This window comes from Saccopteryx leptura, chromosome 3 (assembly GCF_036850995.1).
Source record: "Saccopteryx leptura isolate mSacLep1 chromosome 3, mSacLep1_pri_phased_curated, whole genome shotgun sequence".
Lineage (NCBI taxonomy): Eukaryota > Metazoa > Chordata > Mammalia > Chiroptera > Emballonuridae > Saccopteryx > Saccopteryx leptura.
In genome coordinates, this window is record NC_089505.1 from 176,877,831 (window position 1) to 176,893,071 (window position 15,241).

A 15,241-nucleotide genomic window follows, 5' to 3' on the forward strand; every position below is an offset into this window, starting at 1 on the left:
GATCATTTACAGCAAAATGGTGGGATCTTGATAACATTATACAAAGTGAAATAAGTAAATCAGAAAAAAACAGGAACTGCATTATTCCATACGTAGGTGGGACATAAAAGTGAAACTAAGAGACATTGATAAGAGTGTGGTGGTTACAGGGGGAGGGGGGAGAGGGAGAGGGAGAGGGAGAGGGAAAGGGGAGGGGGAGGGGCACAAAGAAAACTAGATAGAAGGTGACAGAGGACAATCTGACTTTGGGTGATGGGTATGCAACATAAGTGAACGACAAGATAACCTGGAGTTGTTATCTTTGAATATATGTATCCTGATTTATTGATGTTGCCCCATTAAAAATAAAATTATTAAAAAAAAAAAAAAAAAGCAGGCTTCAAAATATTTCCTCTCACAATGGGCAACAGTATATATACATTAGACACTTTGTTCCAATTTAGATGATGTCATCATTCTAGGTTGAACTACTTTTAATAACCAGTACATTTCAGTTATATAAGATCAAACCAGCCTCTCAATGACCTATACTTCTCTTCATGAGTCATAACTTTTCTGTTGATGATTCAGAAAAATGTCTTCAGTCAGTGTTTCCCAGACTGCTGTGGTTTATTCCAAGAACAAATTTCATCTTCATTGGTTTCCTACAGGAAACCAGACCAACTTCCTATTATTTTATTTTTCTTACTTTTAGCATACCATAGCCCACATCAAATTAACTAGAAGTGAGGGTGATAGAAGACTTTATTCTGTGCAGAGAGAGGCCAACACAAATACTGCCCAGTCTAGAAGTCATGGGATCAAAATTAAATACAAAATGTGCTAATATTAGAACATTCTTCCAAAAGAGTTCCAAACCAAATAATAAGAATTATATTTCAATTAACTTTACTGCAAGCATTCCACTGTCGGAAAGAACACTGGTTTAAAAGCTACTAGAATCTATGTAAACACAATTAATTAAATAAAAAAATAACAAAAAATTAAATAAATAAAGACTACTGTCTATGAATGCAATATATCTTACAAAGCTGACTAATATACAGATATTAATCATTAGGAACAAAATATGTACTTTCCATCCTAATCCCTAACAAGCTGCTAGGAGAGCAGGCAGACAACTGAAGCCCGATGCAGAGCCTGGGACTTACAGAGGGACAGAACAATGTCCACAGAGCACTCTGGCCGGCTGTCATCACCACCTGCCATAGTGCCAGTCCCTGCCCCACACCCACTCTCTCCATGACTAAGAATCAGTCTGACACCAGATCACAGCATAAATAGTGGCATGGAGCATGGACATGAAAAGACATTTGACAATGGCTTGTACTCTTACTGTTCTAAAATACTAAGAGTACCCGAGAAGTATTTGTTCTCATGAACTAAACATATTGCACCAGAAAAAGATTTCTGAATGTGAAGAATTCTGGTATAAACATATACTGGATTCTCCTTAAATTCGTTCCATTCGTGTCATTCCTGATGGTGAAGGTATGGTTTTAGGCTTTAAAAGCTCACACAGTCATGAACTGGCAAGGTATAGGGCTTTACCATATCAAATCCCGAAGTGGATACATTGAAGGAAGAAGGCCTAGGAAGACTGCACTTAAGTCATATATTATATATGGATACACCAAGACACCTGAAACATTACAGCAACAGTTCTCAAAGTGAAGTGAGTCCCCAGACCAGGGGCAGCATCACCTGGACAGATCCTAGAAACAGATGCTCTCAGACCCCACTTTAGACCTAATGAATCAGAAATGCCGGGGAAGCTAACGGAGTCATAATCTCTCTTTTTTATACCAGGAAATTTTTTTAAAAGGCTCTACTTGAGTTACATTTCCCTCATAACTCCTTAACTTCTAAACCCTCTGCACTCTGACTAACTCTTCTATCATATCGTTAAAATGCTCTTTTTAAAACTCATAAATCATCTCCAAGGCCTATGACCTCTCCCCTGGTTCTTATTCTCCTAGATTTATCTGAATTACCTAGCACTCCCAGCATTGCCTCCTGCTTGAAATGGCTGATTTTTTTTTTTTTTTTGTACTTCTGTAGCACAGTTTCACCTTCCTGCTCTCCATCTTCTACTTGCTGTCATCAGTGACTACTCTTGCTCCTGTCACAGCGTGAAACATGCACATCCCCAGGCTTGGTCTGCAGCCTTCGACTGACTCCTCTTTTCCAGCTGCTGCCTTGGCGTCTCAAAAACTCCCAGAAAGGAATTTACATTTCTGTAAATTGAAACCTCACAACATATTTTAAACTACCTCATAGCCTGCTTCACCTGAATGTCCTCACAGTACTGCCTCTGGGACATATCCAAGAGGGAACTTCTCATTTCCTCTTCCCGACTCCAACAGCTCCTTCATAAACACCCGTTTCCCTGAGCACTGAAGTATATCCCTTTCGCTCTTCCCTGGCTCCCCATACCTTGCCAGCAGAAGAGCCAGTTCCACCAGGCATCTTGGGTCACCCTCATCAATCCACTTTTTCTGTCACTGTCTTCATCCAACAGCTTCCTATGTCTTCTGAAGCTCTACCTCAGACTCTTACCTATAAAACTGACCTCTAAATCTGTAGTTCCCTTATTCAAAAATAGGTGGAGGCTGCCTAAACACAGCCCAACTTCTGACCTAGCCTTACCTCACATTTCTCCTCAATAACATTTTTTGTCAGCTAATCTAGAATGCTTATCATGTTGCAAACATGTTCCAAGTTGTCTCACTTCTGACTTTTGGCCTTAAATTATCACCTACACTTGAACTACCAGTTCCCACTAAGTAAGTCTATAAACCTCCTTCCTAAACCTCTCCCTTGACAACATGCATAACTTCCTCAAACTAAAGTTCTCTTTCACCCTTCTCTAACGACCCAAATATTTAGTACCAGCCTCTGTCACCTGCCACAAATCCCCGCGAAAAAGCTGAGACCCTCCACAATACAAATGGGATTTAGACATCTTTGTATCCTCCACTTTACCATGCATGCAAATACCTGCTGAAGTTACCACATTTTTCACTCCATAAGATGCACTTTCCCCCCCAAAAGTGGAGGGGAAAATGCCTGTGCGTCTTATGGAGTGAAAAATACAGTATTTTATTAAATGTTTTAACACATCATTTGGTTCAGAATTTTTTATTTTTATTTTCCTCCTTAAAACTCTAGTGGTATCTTATGGTCAGGTGCGTCTTATGGAGTGAAAAATATGGTAAATGATCTTACAAACAAAATTCATATTCAATTAAGTACCATTTCTGCCAATTAACCAGCATTTGGAAGCAAGCAAAACACAATAAAAACAAACTTCATATAAAAGCAATTTGAAAGGAATCAATTCAATCTCCTATGCCTGTATGTGTATGTGCGTGTGCATGTGTGCGTATGTGCGTGAGAGAGAGACAGACAGACAAGGACAGGCACGGACAGAAAGACAGGAAGGGAGAGATATGAGAAGCATGAACTCATGATTGCAGCACCTTAGTTGTTCATTGATTGCTTTCTCATATGTGCCTTCACCAGGGGCTCCATTTGAGCAAGTGACCCCTTGATCAAGCCAACAACCTTGGACTTCAAACCAGCGATCTTTGGGCTCAAGACAGGAACAATGGGATCACATCTATGATCCCATGCTGGGTCCTCAGTGTCCCAGGCCAACGTTCTAGCCACTGCATCATCGCCTGATCAAGCAATCTCCTATGCTTTTTATACTTACAATACAACCACTCTAGGATAACCAGACACTCACTATTAGGCTCACTTCAAAATAAGGAAAGTATATTAGACTTTCTGAACTACAAAACCATCTCAGAAAAAGACCGGCTCACTTAATACCAAAATGGCAGAGGGGAAAGCCTTCTGTAAATAAATATAAAATTTTATTTTATATTTTTTTATAAATATTTATTTTGTATTTTTATAAAAATTTTATTTTATATTTCTTTATAAAATTTTCCTGTATCTCACACCATGCCAGTGTTATAGCTTTTAGAGGTAATAAACTATTTGCATTCACAGAGGAAGCATTTTAATCTGAAGAAAATTAAATAACTGGCCCTGGCCAACAGTGGTAGAGCGTCGGCCTAGGGTGCGGAGGACCCGGGTTCGATTCCCGGCCAGGGCACACAGGAGAAGCGCCCATTTGCTTCTCCACCCCTCCACCGCGCTTTCCTCTCTGTCTCTCTCTTCCCCTCCCGTAGCCAAGGCTCCATTGGAGCAAAGATGGCCCGGGCGCTGGGGATGGCTCTGTGGCCTCTGCCCCAGGCGCTAGAGTGGCTCTGGTCGCAACATGGCGACGCCCAGGAGGGGCAGAGCATCGCCCCCTGGTGGGCAGAGCATCGCCCCATGGTGGGCGTGCCGGGTGGATCCCGGTCGGGCGCATGCGGGAGTCTGTCTGACTGTCTCTCCCTGTTTCCAGCTTCAGAAAAATGCAAAAAAAAAAAAAAATAATTAAATAACAGAGTATTCATTCCAAAACATTCTGTTTTGTCTGGAAGATAGTCTCTGGTTAGTCAGGAAGGCTAAGCAGCTAGACAAATGATAATATGGAAGATGGACTGCCTGCTTCAGTTAGGGATAAATAAAATCTCCATTCCTGCAGTGCTAAAGAGTCACTGCTTCTCTATAGGAAAGGGGTGATAATTTCTCAAGGCATGGTATACATAATATCCTTTCAAAATTAGAAAATACATTTAAAATCATTTAGAAAAACAGCTCTGCTCTAATCTTGATACATTTCAAGCTCAAAGCTTAAGCTTGAATACAAAATAGAATCATCAGAGATTAAGAATAGCATTAATTTTTTTTTTCTCAGACAGCACAAACAAGAAGTGTTTTTATTGCTTGATATGTAGCCATCCTTCAAGGTTAATATTTTAGAGAAAAATTTTAAGAATATACACTCAATTTTTAAGTTTGATAGCAATTTAAAAAACTGAGCTTACCACTATGTTTCTCTAATGTTCTACACCTGGTTTCATTTGCTCTGGTTTATAATAGAGATATAAAACAGGCACATAGCTTCCATTCTGCCCAAGGTTGGGACTACCGAGACATAGCAAATAAATAACAAATCACCTTAAATACTTTCTGAAATAAGACTGCTGAATTCATTTATCAAACAACAGGAAATACTGATAAGTTTTCTAGACTGTTTTAACTTAGTTAATTTGCTTGTATTTTGAAGCTCCACCAACTTGCCTGATTGAAAAATTATCTCAATAGACGTCACAGCATTCCTGGCTTTAGATTTCCCTCACTCAAGTGAGCACTAGGATTTAGCAATAAAAACTTAAGTTAAACTACCAGAACCCTGGGGATGGGCTTCTCAGGTTTTTTATTTATTAAAAAATGCAATTTGTTCCAGAATCAAAAACTAAAGAGAGGTAGACAGATGACCAGAGAATCTGAATCAAGAGAAAGAAATCAATATTAGCTGTTATCATATTGAGGAGACAAGAGGCTATAAAGTTTTTCTTTCAATGACTTTTACTATTTATAATAAAAAAGTTAATTCTGTTAACATATCACTGAAACATAAAAAAATACTATTTTTTAGCCAGTAATATAACCACTACCAAAACTTAATTTATTTTTATTTTTTTATTCATTTTAGAGAGGAGAGGGAGAGACAGAGAGAGAGAGAGAGGAGAGACAGAGAGAGAGAAGGGGGGGAGGAGCTGGAAGCATCAACTCCCATATGTGCCTTGACCAGGCAAGCCCAGGGTTTCGAACGCGTGACCTCAGCATTTCCAGGTCGACGCTTTATCCACTGCGCCACCACAGGTCAGGCAAAAATTAATATTAAAATAGAAGTTTTATTGAGTTACATTTCCCCAACATTTTAACAAAACACTTCATTTACAATGTGATTTAAAATGGCAGAAAATATATCTGAGTGGGGCCCATAACTACAAGATCAATCCAAAATAAATGAACATTGCTATTTTAATGTTAGCAGGAAGATTTTATTATATTATTCAATAACAAAGAATGGACTTTAAAAAATGTATTAGTATTTCTATTAGGACTCATTAATACCCAAACTAATATTGTAATTAAACTTGAGAACTATAGTTATATTACTATACTAAGAAACAATAGAAAGCCTGACCAGGCAGTGGCACAATGGATAGAGCATCGGACTGAGACACAAAGGACCCAGGTTTGAAACCCAAGGAGCACAAAGTCGCTGGCTTGAGCATGGGATCATAGATAGAACCCCATGGTCACTGGCTTTAGCCCAAAGGTCACTGGCTTGAAGCCCAAGGTCGCTGGCTTGAGTCCAAGGTCATGGCTTAAGCAAGGGGTCACTTGCTCTGCTGTAGCCCCCCCAGTGAAGGCACATATGAGAAATCAATCAATGAACAACTAAGGTGCTGCAACAAAGAACTGATGCTTCTCATCTACCTCCCTGCCTGTCTGTCTCTGTCTGTCCCTCTCTCTGGAAAAAAAAAAAAAAAGGAAAAAGAAAGAAACAACAGGCCAAAAATAAAAAAAAAGAATAGCTTAGGAACTCAACCTGAGAAACCATGACAATGAAAATGGCTTACTTTGACATGGCTCTGGGCTCCGAGGTTATAGATCTCGGTAGGCTTGACTTCATTAATGATCTTCACAAGGCAGGTACTGTCAGTGAGATCACCATAGTGCAACTTCATGTCTTTAGGATTCAAAAACATAGCATTAGATAGAGGAAAACAACATAAGCCCAATATTTTAAAATATCCAAATTGAAACGCATATTCTGAAAGTCTGAAAACCAGACTGGTACTGCCATAACAGGCTCTAAAAATTGAAATAGTAGAAAGATATTCATACTTGTTGCTTGTGACTCTACAGGATTTGTAAAAACTCAGATGAACTTATTAAAAAATCACAATATTATGAAAGATGTTATACAATTAACATATCTTATGGCTCCCAGGTGGTTGTAAGATATATTACATAAAAGTGAGATTTAGACAAAAAATATACTCACTAAAAAAAGTAAAAAAAAAATCTAACACACTAATAAAAGTGAAGAAAGCTAGCTATGTTCAGGTAATTTTATCTAATAATTTTTAAGTACTTCATAAACATTAATCCTTAAGCCATCCACAAAATGCCTAAAGTAGTGACATGACTGATTAAAGGACAAATAGCCTACTCTAACCCTTAAGCAAAGCACATCCTTACACTGACTTCATTGAGCTTCAGAAAGCTCAAGCAAGGAAGCACATAGATGGGCAATTTGCTAACTTGATCTGTTCATTATTTTTACACAATTATTGACACTAGATCCAATAGTAGCACCATTCTGTACTCTGCACAAAAATGATAGTTTTTAAGGAGGATGTAATGAATAACTCAAATATTAAGATAAAAAGCCTTTCCTGGGAACAATGAGGTCATCTTCCTGATGATGTCGCCACCTGCACAAGAAACCCAAACCTTCAAATAAATAGTCCAGGCTCTGAGGTGGATACAGAATCAGTGATGGATTACAAACTGGCTGGGTTATCCCTGCCAGCTGAAAAGACTGGATGAGTAAAACAAGATGACCTTGGAAATTAGAAATGCTGTGTCCTCGTTCCAGTACTGTCTTTTACATGGTGTGTGGCCTTGTTAAAGTCACAGCCTCTCTCTGGTGTACTACTCATCTGTCAACTGTCTCATTCACAACCTCAGGAGCTGCTGAAAGCTCAAGCAAGGAAGCACAGTGACTGTGCTCTGTAAACCACAGCACATACAGGCAATTTCATTAACAAAAATAACAAACTTCTGCATATATTGACAATGATCTAAACAGCAATTAAACATAATTTTTATTGCATTTGGTTTGAGACCTATCTTCACAAATTGTTTTTAAAATTAAATAAATGTACAAAGATTGCTTAGTTAAATTAGACCAAACATAAAAAGCAAGAGTGCTCTGTGACTATGCAGCTGAAGAGGAGTCAAAGGTGTATCTACTCTTGGTCTCTAAAGTAGCATGACCTGACCAGTGTCCTCATAATAGCCTAACCAAGATGACATTATGACCCGGGTTTCACAACATACAGAAGGCATCCTGGGTAGATAGACCAATCTGATGCGCTTTGAGAAAAAGGACATTTGAAAATTCCTTATAATATAGGAACTTATAGAAAGAGATTTTAAAAAAAAGAACATTGCTTACTTCCTTCAATGTGAGCCTGGGGGTTCTTATACAGATGTTCAATTCGGCCAGTATTGAATGAACTAGATCTCCGTACAATTCCATGAACCTGCATTTTTACAGCATGGAAAGATAAGAACAACTTATAAATGTGCAATGGAGATTAATAAGCAACTCAGAAGTTATTCTGTAATGTTCAGTTTTGTAAAGAAAAAACAAAAAACAAAAAAAAAACCATATATATATATATATATATATATGGTCTACTGGAAAGTTCTGCCCATTTCTATCACAACAAGTTTCAACACGTAAGCACATGTTTATTTGGCGCATGTGTGCCTCTCTATTTTTATCACTTAATGTGTACATACTGACATAGCAAATTAACTAAAACAAAGTTGATTCATGTTAGTCTCATGTGTGAAGCGATAGTGTACCCATGGCTACTGATAAAGTTCATTTACGCCACTGTAATTTTTACAAATTTCAACAAGGAAGAAATGATACAGAAGCATGTCTGTCGCATCCACCATATTCCCCGGACTTAGCACCCTCCAACTATCACTTGTTTTTGTCCTTACAAAATTTTTTGAAGGGCAAAAAATTCAAAAATGAAGAAGATATCAAACAAGCACTGGTTTAATTTTTCGCATCAAAAAATAAAACATTTTTCAAAAATGGGATATACAAATTGCCCTCACACTGGCAAGAAATCATTACTAATAACGGCAATTATATTATTTAATAAAGTTTATTGACAGTAAGAAAAATTTGTATTTTGTTTTATTCCAAAAATGGACAGAACTTTCGGGTAGACCTTATATATATGTAACTGTTTATAACAATTATTTTTACATTATTAAAAAAGTTCTGCTGCTTACATTCTCCCGACCACTGTTCTCCAGCCCCCAGCACCCCCTCCATTTCCTGCCAGTGTTTTCACTGCCAATCTCAACAAAAGTAATTAGATAATTAAGTGACTTCACAGCAAATGCTCTGTTGTAGATACTCAAATGTCTCCTTTCCAAACACACAAGCTTACAGCCCTACTGCTGACAAAAATATCTCTTAAATTTGAAACTGAAGACAGACCACATGAGGCCGTATCAGTAAAACAGCCCTGTTACCTCTTTAACACAGAACATGAGATCAAAAGGCTCTAATGACACCACATCTTTCCAGTGTCCTCAGACGTTTGTATCTTATACCTACTATATATATAATTTGTATATTACACACACACATATGTATCTCGGTTTACGAATATAATCAGAGAACAGCTGCTGTTACGCAGCTGTGTGGAAAGCTAAATAGCATAGGCTGGGGACAAGACCTCTGTACTACTAAAGACATGAAAAAACTCAAATGAAGAGAGGATTTTTTTTAAAATTGTTTTATCTTTTACTTAACCATGATAAGTGTGAAACAAAAAAAAAAAGTCTTTGGAACAAAGAACACTCACCTGTCTAATATTAAAGAAAAGACTACTTGTGTCTGGTAAATAAGATAAACTGTTAAAGACCTGGTACCACTTCCTCCTTGTGTCAAGATTTCTTCCTTTGTGTTGCCAATGCTAACACCAGCTTATGTCACCAGCTGCTGAAATTACAGTTCTACTGGTGGCAGTTTAAATCCTTCACTTATTTCAGAAGTGTCCCTTCTAATGTTGGGTAGGTTATTTTGCAGCTTAATACTTCTATATTTTAACTCATTAATTTTCTGTCTATTCCAAACAAAAATTAATTCTTGGCAGAACTCAGATACTTCAAAATGTAGTGGGAAATTATGAGCACATAGATTTTATTTCAAATATGAATGTAATCATCATTTTATATGACATACATAAGAAACAGATGTCTGCAAAAGAGTACAACACAGTCACAATTAATAATTCTGTAGGTTTGTTGCTTTGTAGTCAAAGAGAAAATCATCCATTCTTTTTTCCAAAAGAACTAAACCAAAAAAAAATTTTTTTTTGGTAAACATGAAAATATTTTAAGAAGGGAACATCATAACCCTGGTTGACATTTTAGGAGGTAAAATCTAGGAAACATTAAATTGAGATTTGGGTATAGATAACCAGTTCTTTATTTAGAAGTGAAGGAAATAACACATTAAACTTAGGATTTATTATACTTGATAGTCTCCAATTTTTCAATTGTTAATTATAAAGTTAAATTTCTCTACAAATTTCACAAATGTTATTTAATAAAAAACACATTCACAAATATACATAGCAAAACTGGTGTTTACCACCAGTTATTTCTGAAATACAGATCTGTCAGCTTTACTTCATTGGTAGAGAATATATGTTCTAAAAACAGATAATTTAACTTTAACAATAAAAATAATAATAAAAATATGGTCTGGCCTATTTTTTCTCTAGATTATTTAATTCTGGGTAAATAGTAAATTCTAACAAGTGAAAACAAAGAGAAATGTCATGTACATATACACATTGTATACAAATATATAAGGCTCTGATTATAAAATGAAACAATATTGATGGATTGAGTATGAAAATCAGACAACTACACAAAGTTACAGCATATAAATAACACAAGTATGACAATAAAGCATTGAGAACTTTTTTTTTTTTTAATTATCAAATAATGTGTTTTAATTTCCCCTCACTCCCAATTTTTGGCACACGTATACAGGGAAGAAAGACCTGCCAAGTGCTTAGTCCATGATGAAAAGTACTGTTCTAGAATTTATGAAAGCTAAGCCTGCTCCTGAGACAGATGAAACAAACTTTCAGACAAGCCATAATGTGTGCACACTGGATGATACAGTCAACAATTTGAGATCAGTGGCTTTCTCTTCACCAAAGGAATGTTAGGTAAGGGGTTTTTTTTTGGGGGGGGGGGGGGTATAAGGATTTTGGAGGAAAAAGAGATGAGTTAGAAAACTAAAGTGAAAGATAAATGAGCTAAACGTGACTCCCTGTAAACTTATTCAAAATCATTATTAAATTATAGCAGTTCAAAAACAAAACATGATTCTAAAAACTGAGGTCTTAAAGTATTTTGACAAATTTCACATTCCATTTAACTAACTGATGAAAGGGAAAATTTCAAGTTCTCTCAGTGTCAAAATAAAGTTGGTTTGATTTCAAATCCTAGCATCACATTAGGCAATGCTTAACAGAAATCCATCCTTCCTTCCTTCTTCCTCCCCTCCCCTCCCCTCCCCTCTTCTCCTTTCTTCCATCCTCTCTCCCTTTCTTTCTTCTCTCTCCCTCCCTTCCTCTTTCCCCTTTTTTCCTTCCTCCCTTCCTCCCTACTTCTTTCCTTCTTCCCTCTCTCCCTCCCTCCTTCCCCTTGTCCCTTCCTTCCTCCCTCCCTTCCTTTGTACTCCCTTCTATTTGCTTATAAATTTCTTTATTTAATTAATATAGTCAAGAAAATAGACAATTTTTATCACTGGATTTCAAATTCTTCAGTATTTTACTTGGAGGCAAGAATGTCTTCCAAGATGTTTAATGCCACTTGTTCTTTTTTTTTTAAGTATAGGTTATGTAGGTAACATCAATAGCTAACATGTACATGGCAGCAACCATGTGCCAGGCACTGTTCTTTATAGATATTAAATCAGTTCATCTTCACAACCATCCCACTACCACTCCCATTCTACAGATGAGGGTGCTGCCTGAGACCACAGAGCTACTAAGTGGTCATGGTAAAGGGTGAGCATGGTCTGTCATACTAACACTCAGTATGGTTTCAAAATGTAATCCAAAAAACCTTTTATTCACCTCAGATTCTAGAACATTCAACAATTCAGAACATGTATTTCAAGGATTCTCACAGATCAAGACTGGAGGCACAGAAACTTCATATTCTAACAGTATCCCAGAGAGAAAAACTATAGTCTTAGACCCCTTTTTGTTCTCCTGATTCCTAGTTACACTACCTTTCCTGGAAAGGGAACCCACAATTAACCTATTCTTAATTTTAAATTCTACTATGCTTTGATGTAGTTATTACCAAGTTATTTAATATGGACTTTTCACATATTTCCAGATAGATTTTAACTTTTGAAGGATTTAGTTTTGCCCTCCAGTTGTCTTGTTTCTCTCTGCATTTTGTGCATTTTACCTTCAATATTACTTTGTATTAGTTTCACGTGTACGAAAGCATGCTGTTGGCTTACTGCTGACAATGATGCCAGAAAAGAACTCGGAACCTGAATGCAGTTTCATAAGAAGCTTCACATCTGTCAGTTTTCCCTCTTTCCTTACGATGAGAAGACATGTGCACAGAGCTAGGATCCTAGGTAATGGAACATGCTTGCCTTTCACTGGTGCTAAGTCATGAACTGGACTGAGGAGCCCTCTACAAAATCTGCGACCCTCAGCCTGTCAGCATCAAGCACTGTGTCCCTAACTCAAGCCCCACAGATCCCACAAAGCTCCTCTGGACTCTGGACTGTCTCACAGAATCCTCATGACAACCTTGAAAAAAAGGAGTGCCTATCATTCCCATCTATGCGTAGGGACTAAGACTTAGAAAGGTGCAATGACATGCTCAAAGCCACAGAGGCAGGTTAAATGTATTCCTAGGTAATTTTTTTTTTTAATGAGAGAGAGAGAGAGAAACAGAGACAGACAGGAAGGGGGGAAACTGAGAAGCATCAACTTGTAGTTGCAGCACTTTGGTTGTTCATTGACTGCTTTCTCATATGTGCCCTGACCAGGGGGTTCGGGGGCTTCAGCCAAACCAGTGACCCCCTTGCTCAAGCCAGGGACTTTTGGGCTCAAGCCAGCGACCCCGTGCTCAAGCTGGTGACCTCGAGGTTTCAAACCTGGGTCCTCAGAGTCCCAGATCAATGCTCTCTCCACTGCGCCACCGCCAGGTCAGTCGATTCTTACATACTTTTTAAATTCAATTGTAAACAGGACTGTTTGCTTAGTTTTCCTTTCTGATAGCTCATTATTGTTGTATAAAAATGCAACTGATTTCTAAATATTTCTTTTGTATCCTGCTACTTCACTGAATTCTTTTATCAGTACTATTAGTTTTCCTTGTGGAATCTTCAAGGTTCTCTATATAAGCTATCATGTCATCTGAAAACAATGACAGTTTTATTTCTTCCTTTCCAATTCGGATGTCTTTCATTTCTTCTTGTCTGATTGCTGCGGCTAAGACTTCCAGTACTATGTTGAATAAGAGTGGTGAAAGTGGACATCCCTGTCTTTTTCTTGATTTTAAAGGAAATGCTTTTAATTTTTCCCTGTTGAGTATAATGCTAGCTGTGGGTTTGTTATATATGGTCTTTATTATATTGAAGTATGTTCCCTCTATTCCTGTTTGCTGATTTTAACATAAATGGGTGCTGGATTTTATCAAGTTTCTTCTGCATCTATTGATAGGATGATACGACTTTTATCATTCACTTTGTTTATGTGATGAATCACAATAATTGACTGGTGGTTAATGTACAAACTTTCTATCCCAGGAATGAATCTCACTTGATCATGTTGTATGATCTTTTTAATGTATTGCTGAACTAAGTTTTCTAATATTTTGTTGAGGATTTTTGCATCTACATTTATCAGGGATATTGGACTACAGTTTTCTTTTTTTATAGTGTCCTTATCTGATTTTGAAATTAGGATAATACTGGCCTTATACAATGAGTTTTAGAGCCTCCCTTCTCTTGAAATTTCTGGAATAGTTTGAGAAGGACAGATGTTAGTTCTTTGAATGTTTGGTAAAATTCACCCATGAAGCCATTTAGTGGTTGGAAGTTTTTTGATTACTGCTTCAATTTTATTAATGATAATCTGTTCAGATTTTTTTCTTGATTCAGTTTCTTCTTGATTTAGTTTTAAAAGATTGTATATTTCTAGAAATTTAATTTGTCCAGATTGTCCAATTTGTTGGCATACAGTTGTTCATAGTATTTTCTTACAATCCTTTGTATTCTGTGGTGTTGATTGTTACTTCTTTTATTTCTTATTTTATTTTTTTGGATCCTTTCTCTTTTTTTCTTGATGAGTCTAAATAAAAGTTCATCAATCTTGTTAACCTTTTCAAAGAACCAGCTCTTAGTTTTCTTGGTCCTCTATAGCTTTTTAGACTCTATTTTGTTTATTTCTACTGTAATCTTTATCATTCCCTTTCGTCTACTCTCTTTGGCCTTTGTTTGTTCTTTTTCCTAGTTCAAGTGTGAAGTTTGATTGTTCATTTGAGATTCTTCTTATTTCTTGAAGTAGTCCTATAATGCTATGAATTTCCTTCTTAGGACTGTTTTCACTGTGTTCCATAGATTTTGAGTCATTGTTTTCATTTTTATTTGTATCAAGGTATCTTTTGATTTCTTCCTTGATCTCACTGTTATCCTATTCATTGTTTAAGTAACATATATATTTAGCTTCCATGTCTTTGTGCATTTTTCAGCTTTTCTCTTGTGATTAATTTCTAGTTTCATACCGTTATGGTCAGAGAAGATAATTGATATGATTTCAATCTTCTTAAATTTATGGAGACTTGTTTTGTGTTCTAATGTGCTCCATCCTGAAAAGTGTTTCCCATGTTCTTGAAAGTAATACATATGGTGCTGCTTTAGAGTGAAATGCTCTGAAAATATCAGTTAAACTCATCCGACCTAGTATGTCATTTAAGGCCACAATTTCTTTATGGATTTTCTGGAAGATCAATCCATTGATGTCAATGGAGTGTTAAAATCCCTTACTATGACTATATTACTGTCAATCTCTCCCTTTACTTCCATCATGAGTTGTTTCATATATTGAGGTATTCCAATGTTGGCTGCATAAATGTTTACAAGGGTTATATCCTCTTGTTGGATTGATCCCACAATCATTACATAATGTCCTTTTTTGTCTTTTATTATAAACTTATTTTTAAAGCCTATTATGTATTGTAAAATTGTGCATCTGAAACCCACATAATTTTATTAACCAATGTCACTCCAATGAATTCAATAAAGTCTTTTTTAAATAAATTCTATTTTGTCTGATACAAGTACATCTACCCCAGCTATTTTTGTTGTTGTTACTGTTTGCATGAAATATAATACGTTTTTCCATCCTTCTACTTTCACTCTGTATCTGTTTTTTCATGCAGAGGTGGG

At 36.7% G+C, this 15,241-nt stretch overlaps 1 protein-coding gene across 1 annotated transcript in view; it reads right to left on the reverse strand.

The window, feature by feature from the left end:
- Window positions 1-15,241, reverse strand: part of GMDS (GDP-mannose 4,6-dehydratase) — a 770,392-nt gene that overhangs the window by 594,494 nt on the left and 160,657 nt on the right. Inside the window, exons 3-4 of the mRNA XM_066376915.1 lie at window positions 8,162-8,249; window positions 6,555-6,664 (exon numbers count right to left, since the gene is read on the reverse strand). Coding sequence (XP_066233012.1) covers window positions 6,555-6,664; window positions 8,162-8,249 — 198 coding nt within the window. The remainder of the gene's footprint in view (window positions 1-6,554; window positions 6,665-8,161; window positions 8,250-15,241) is intronic.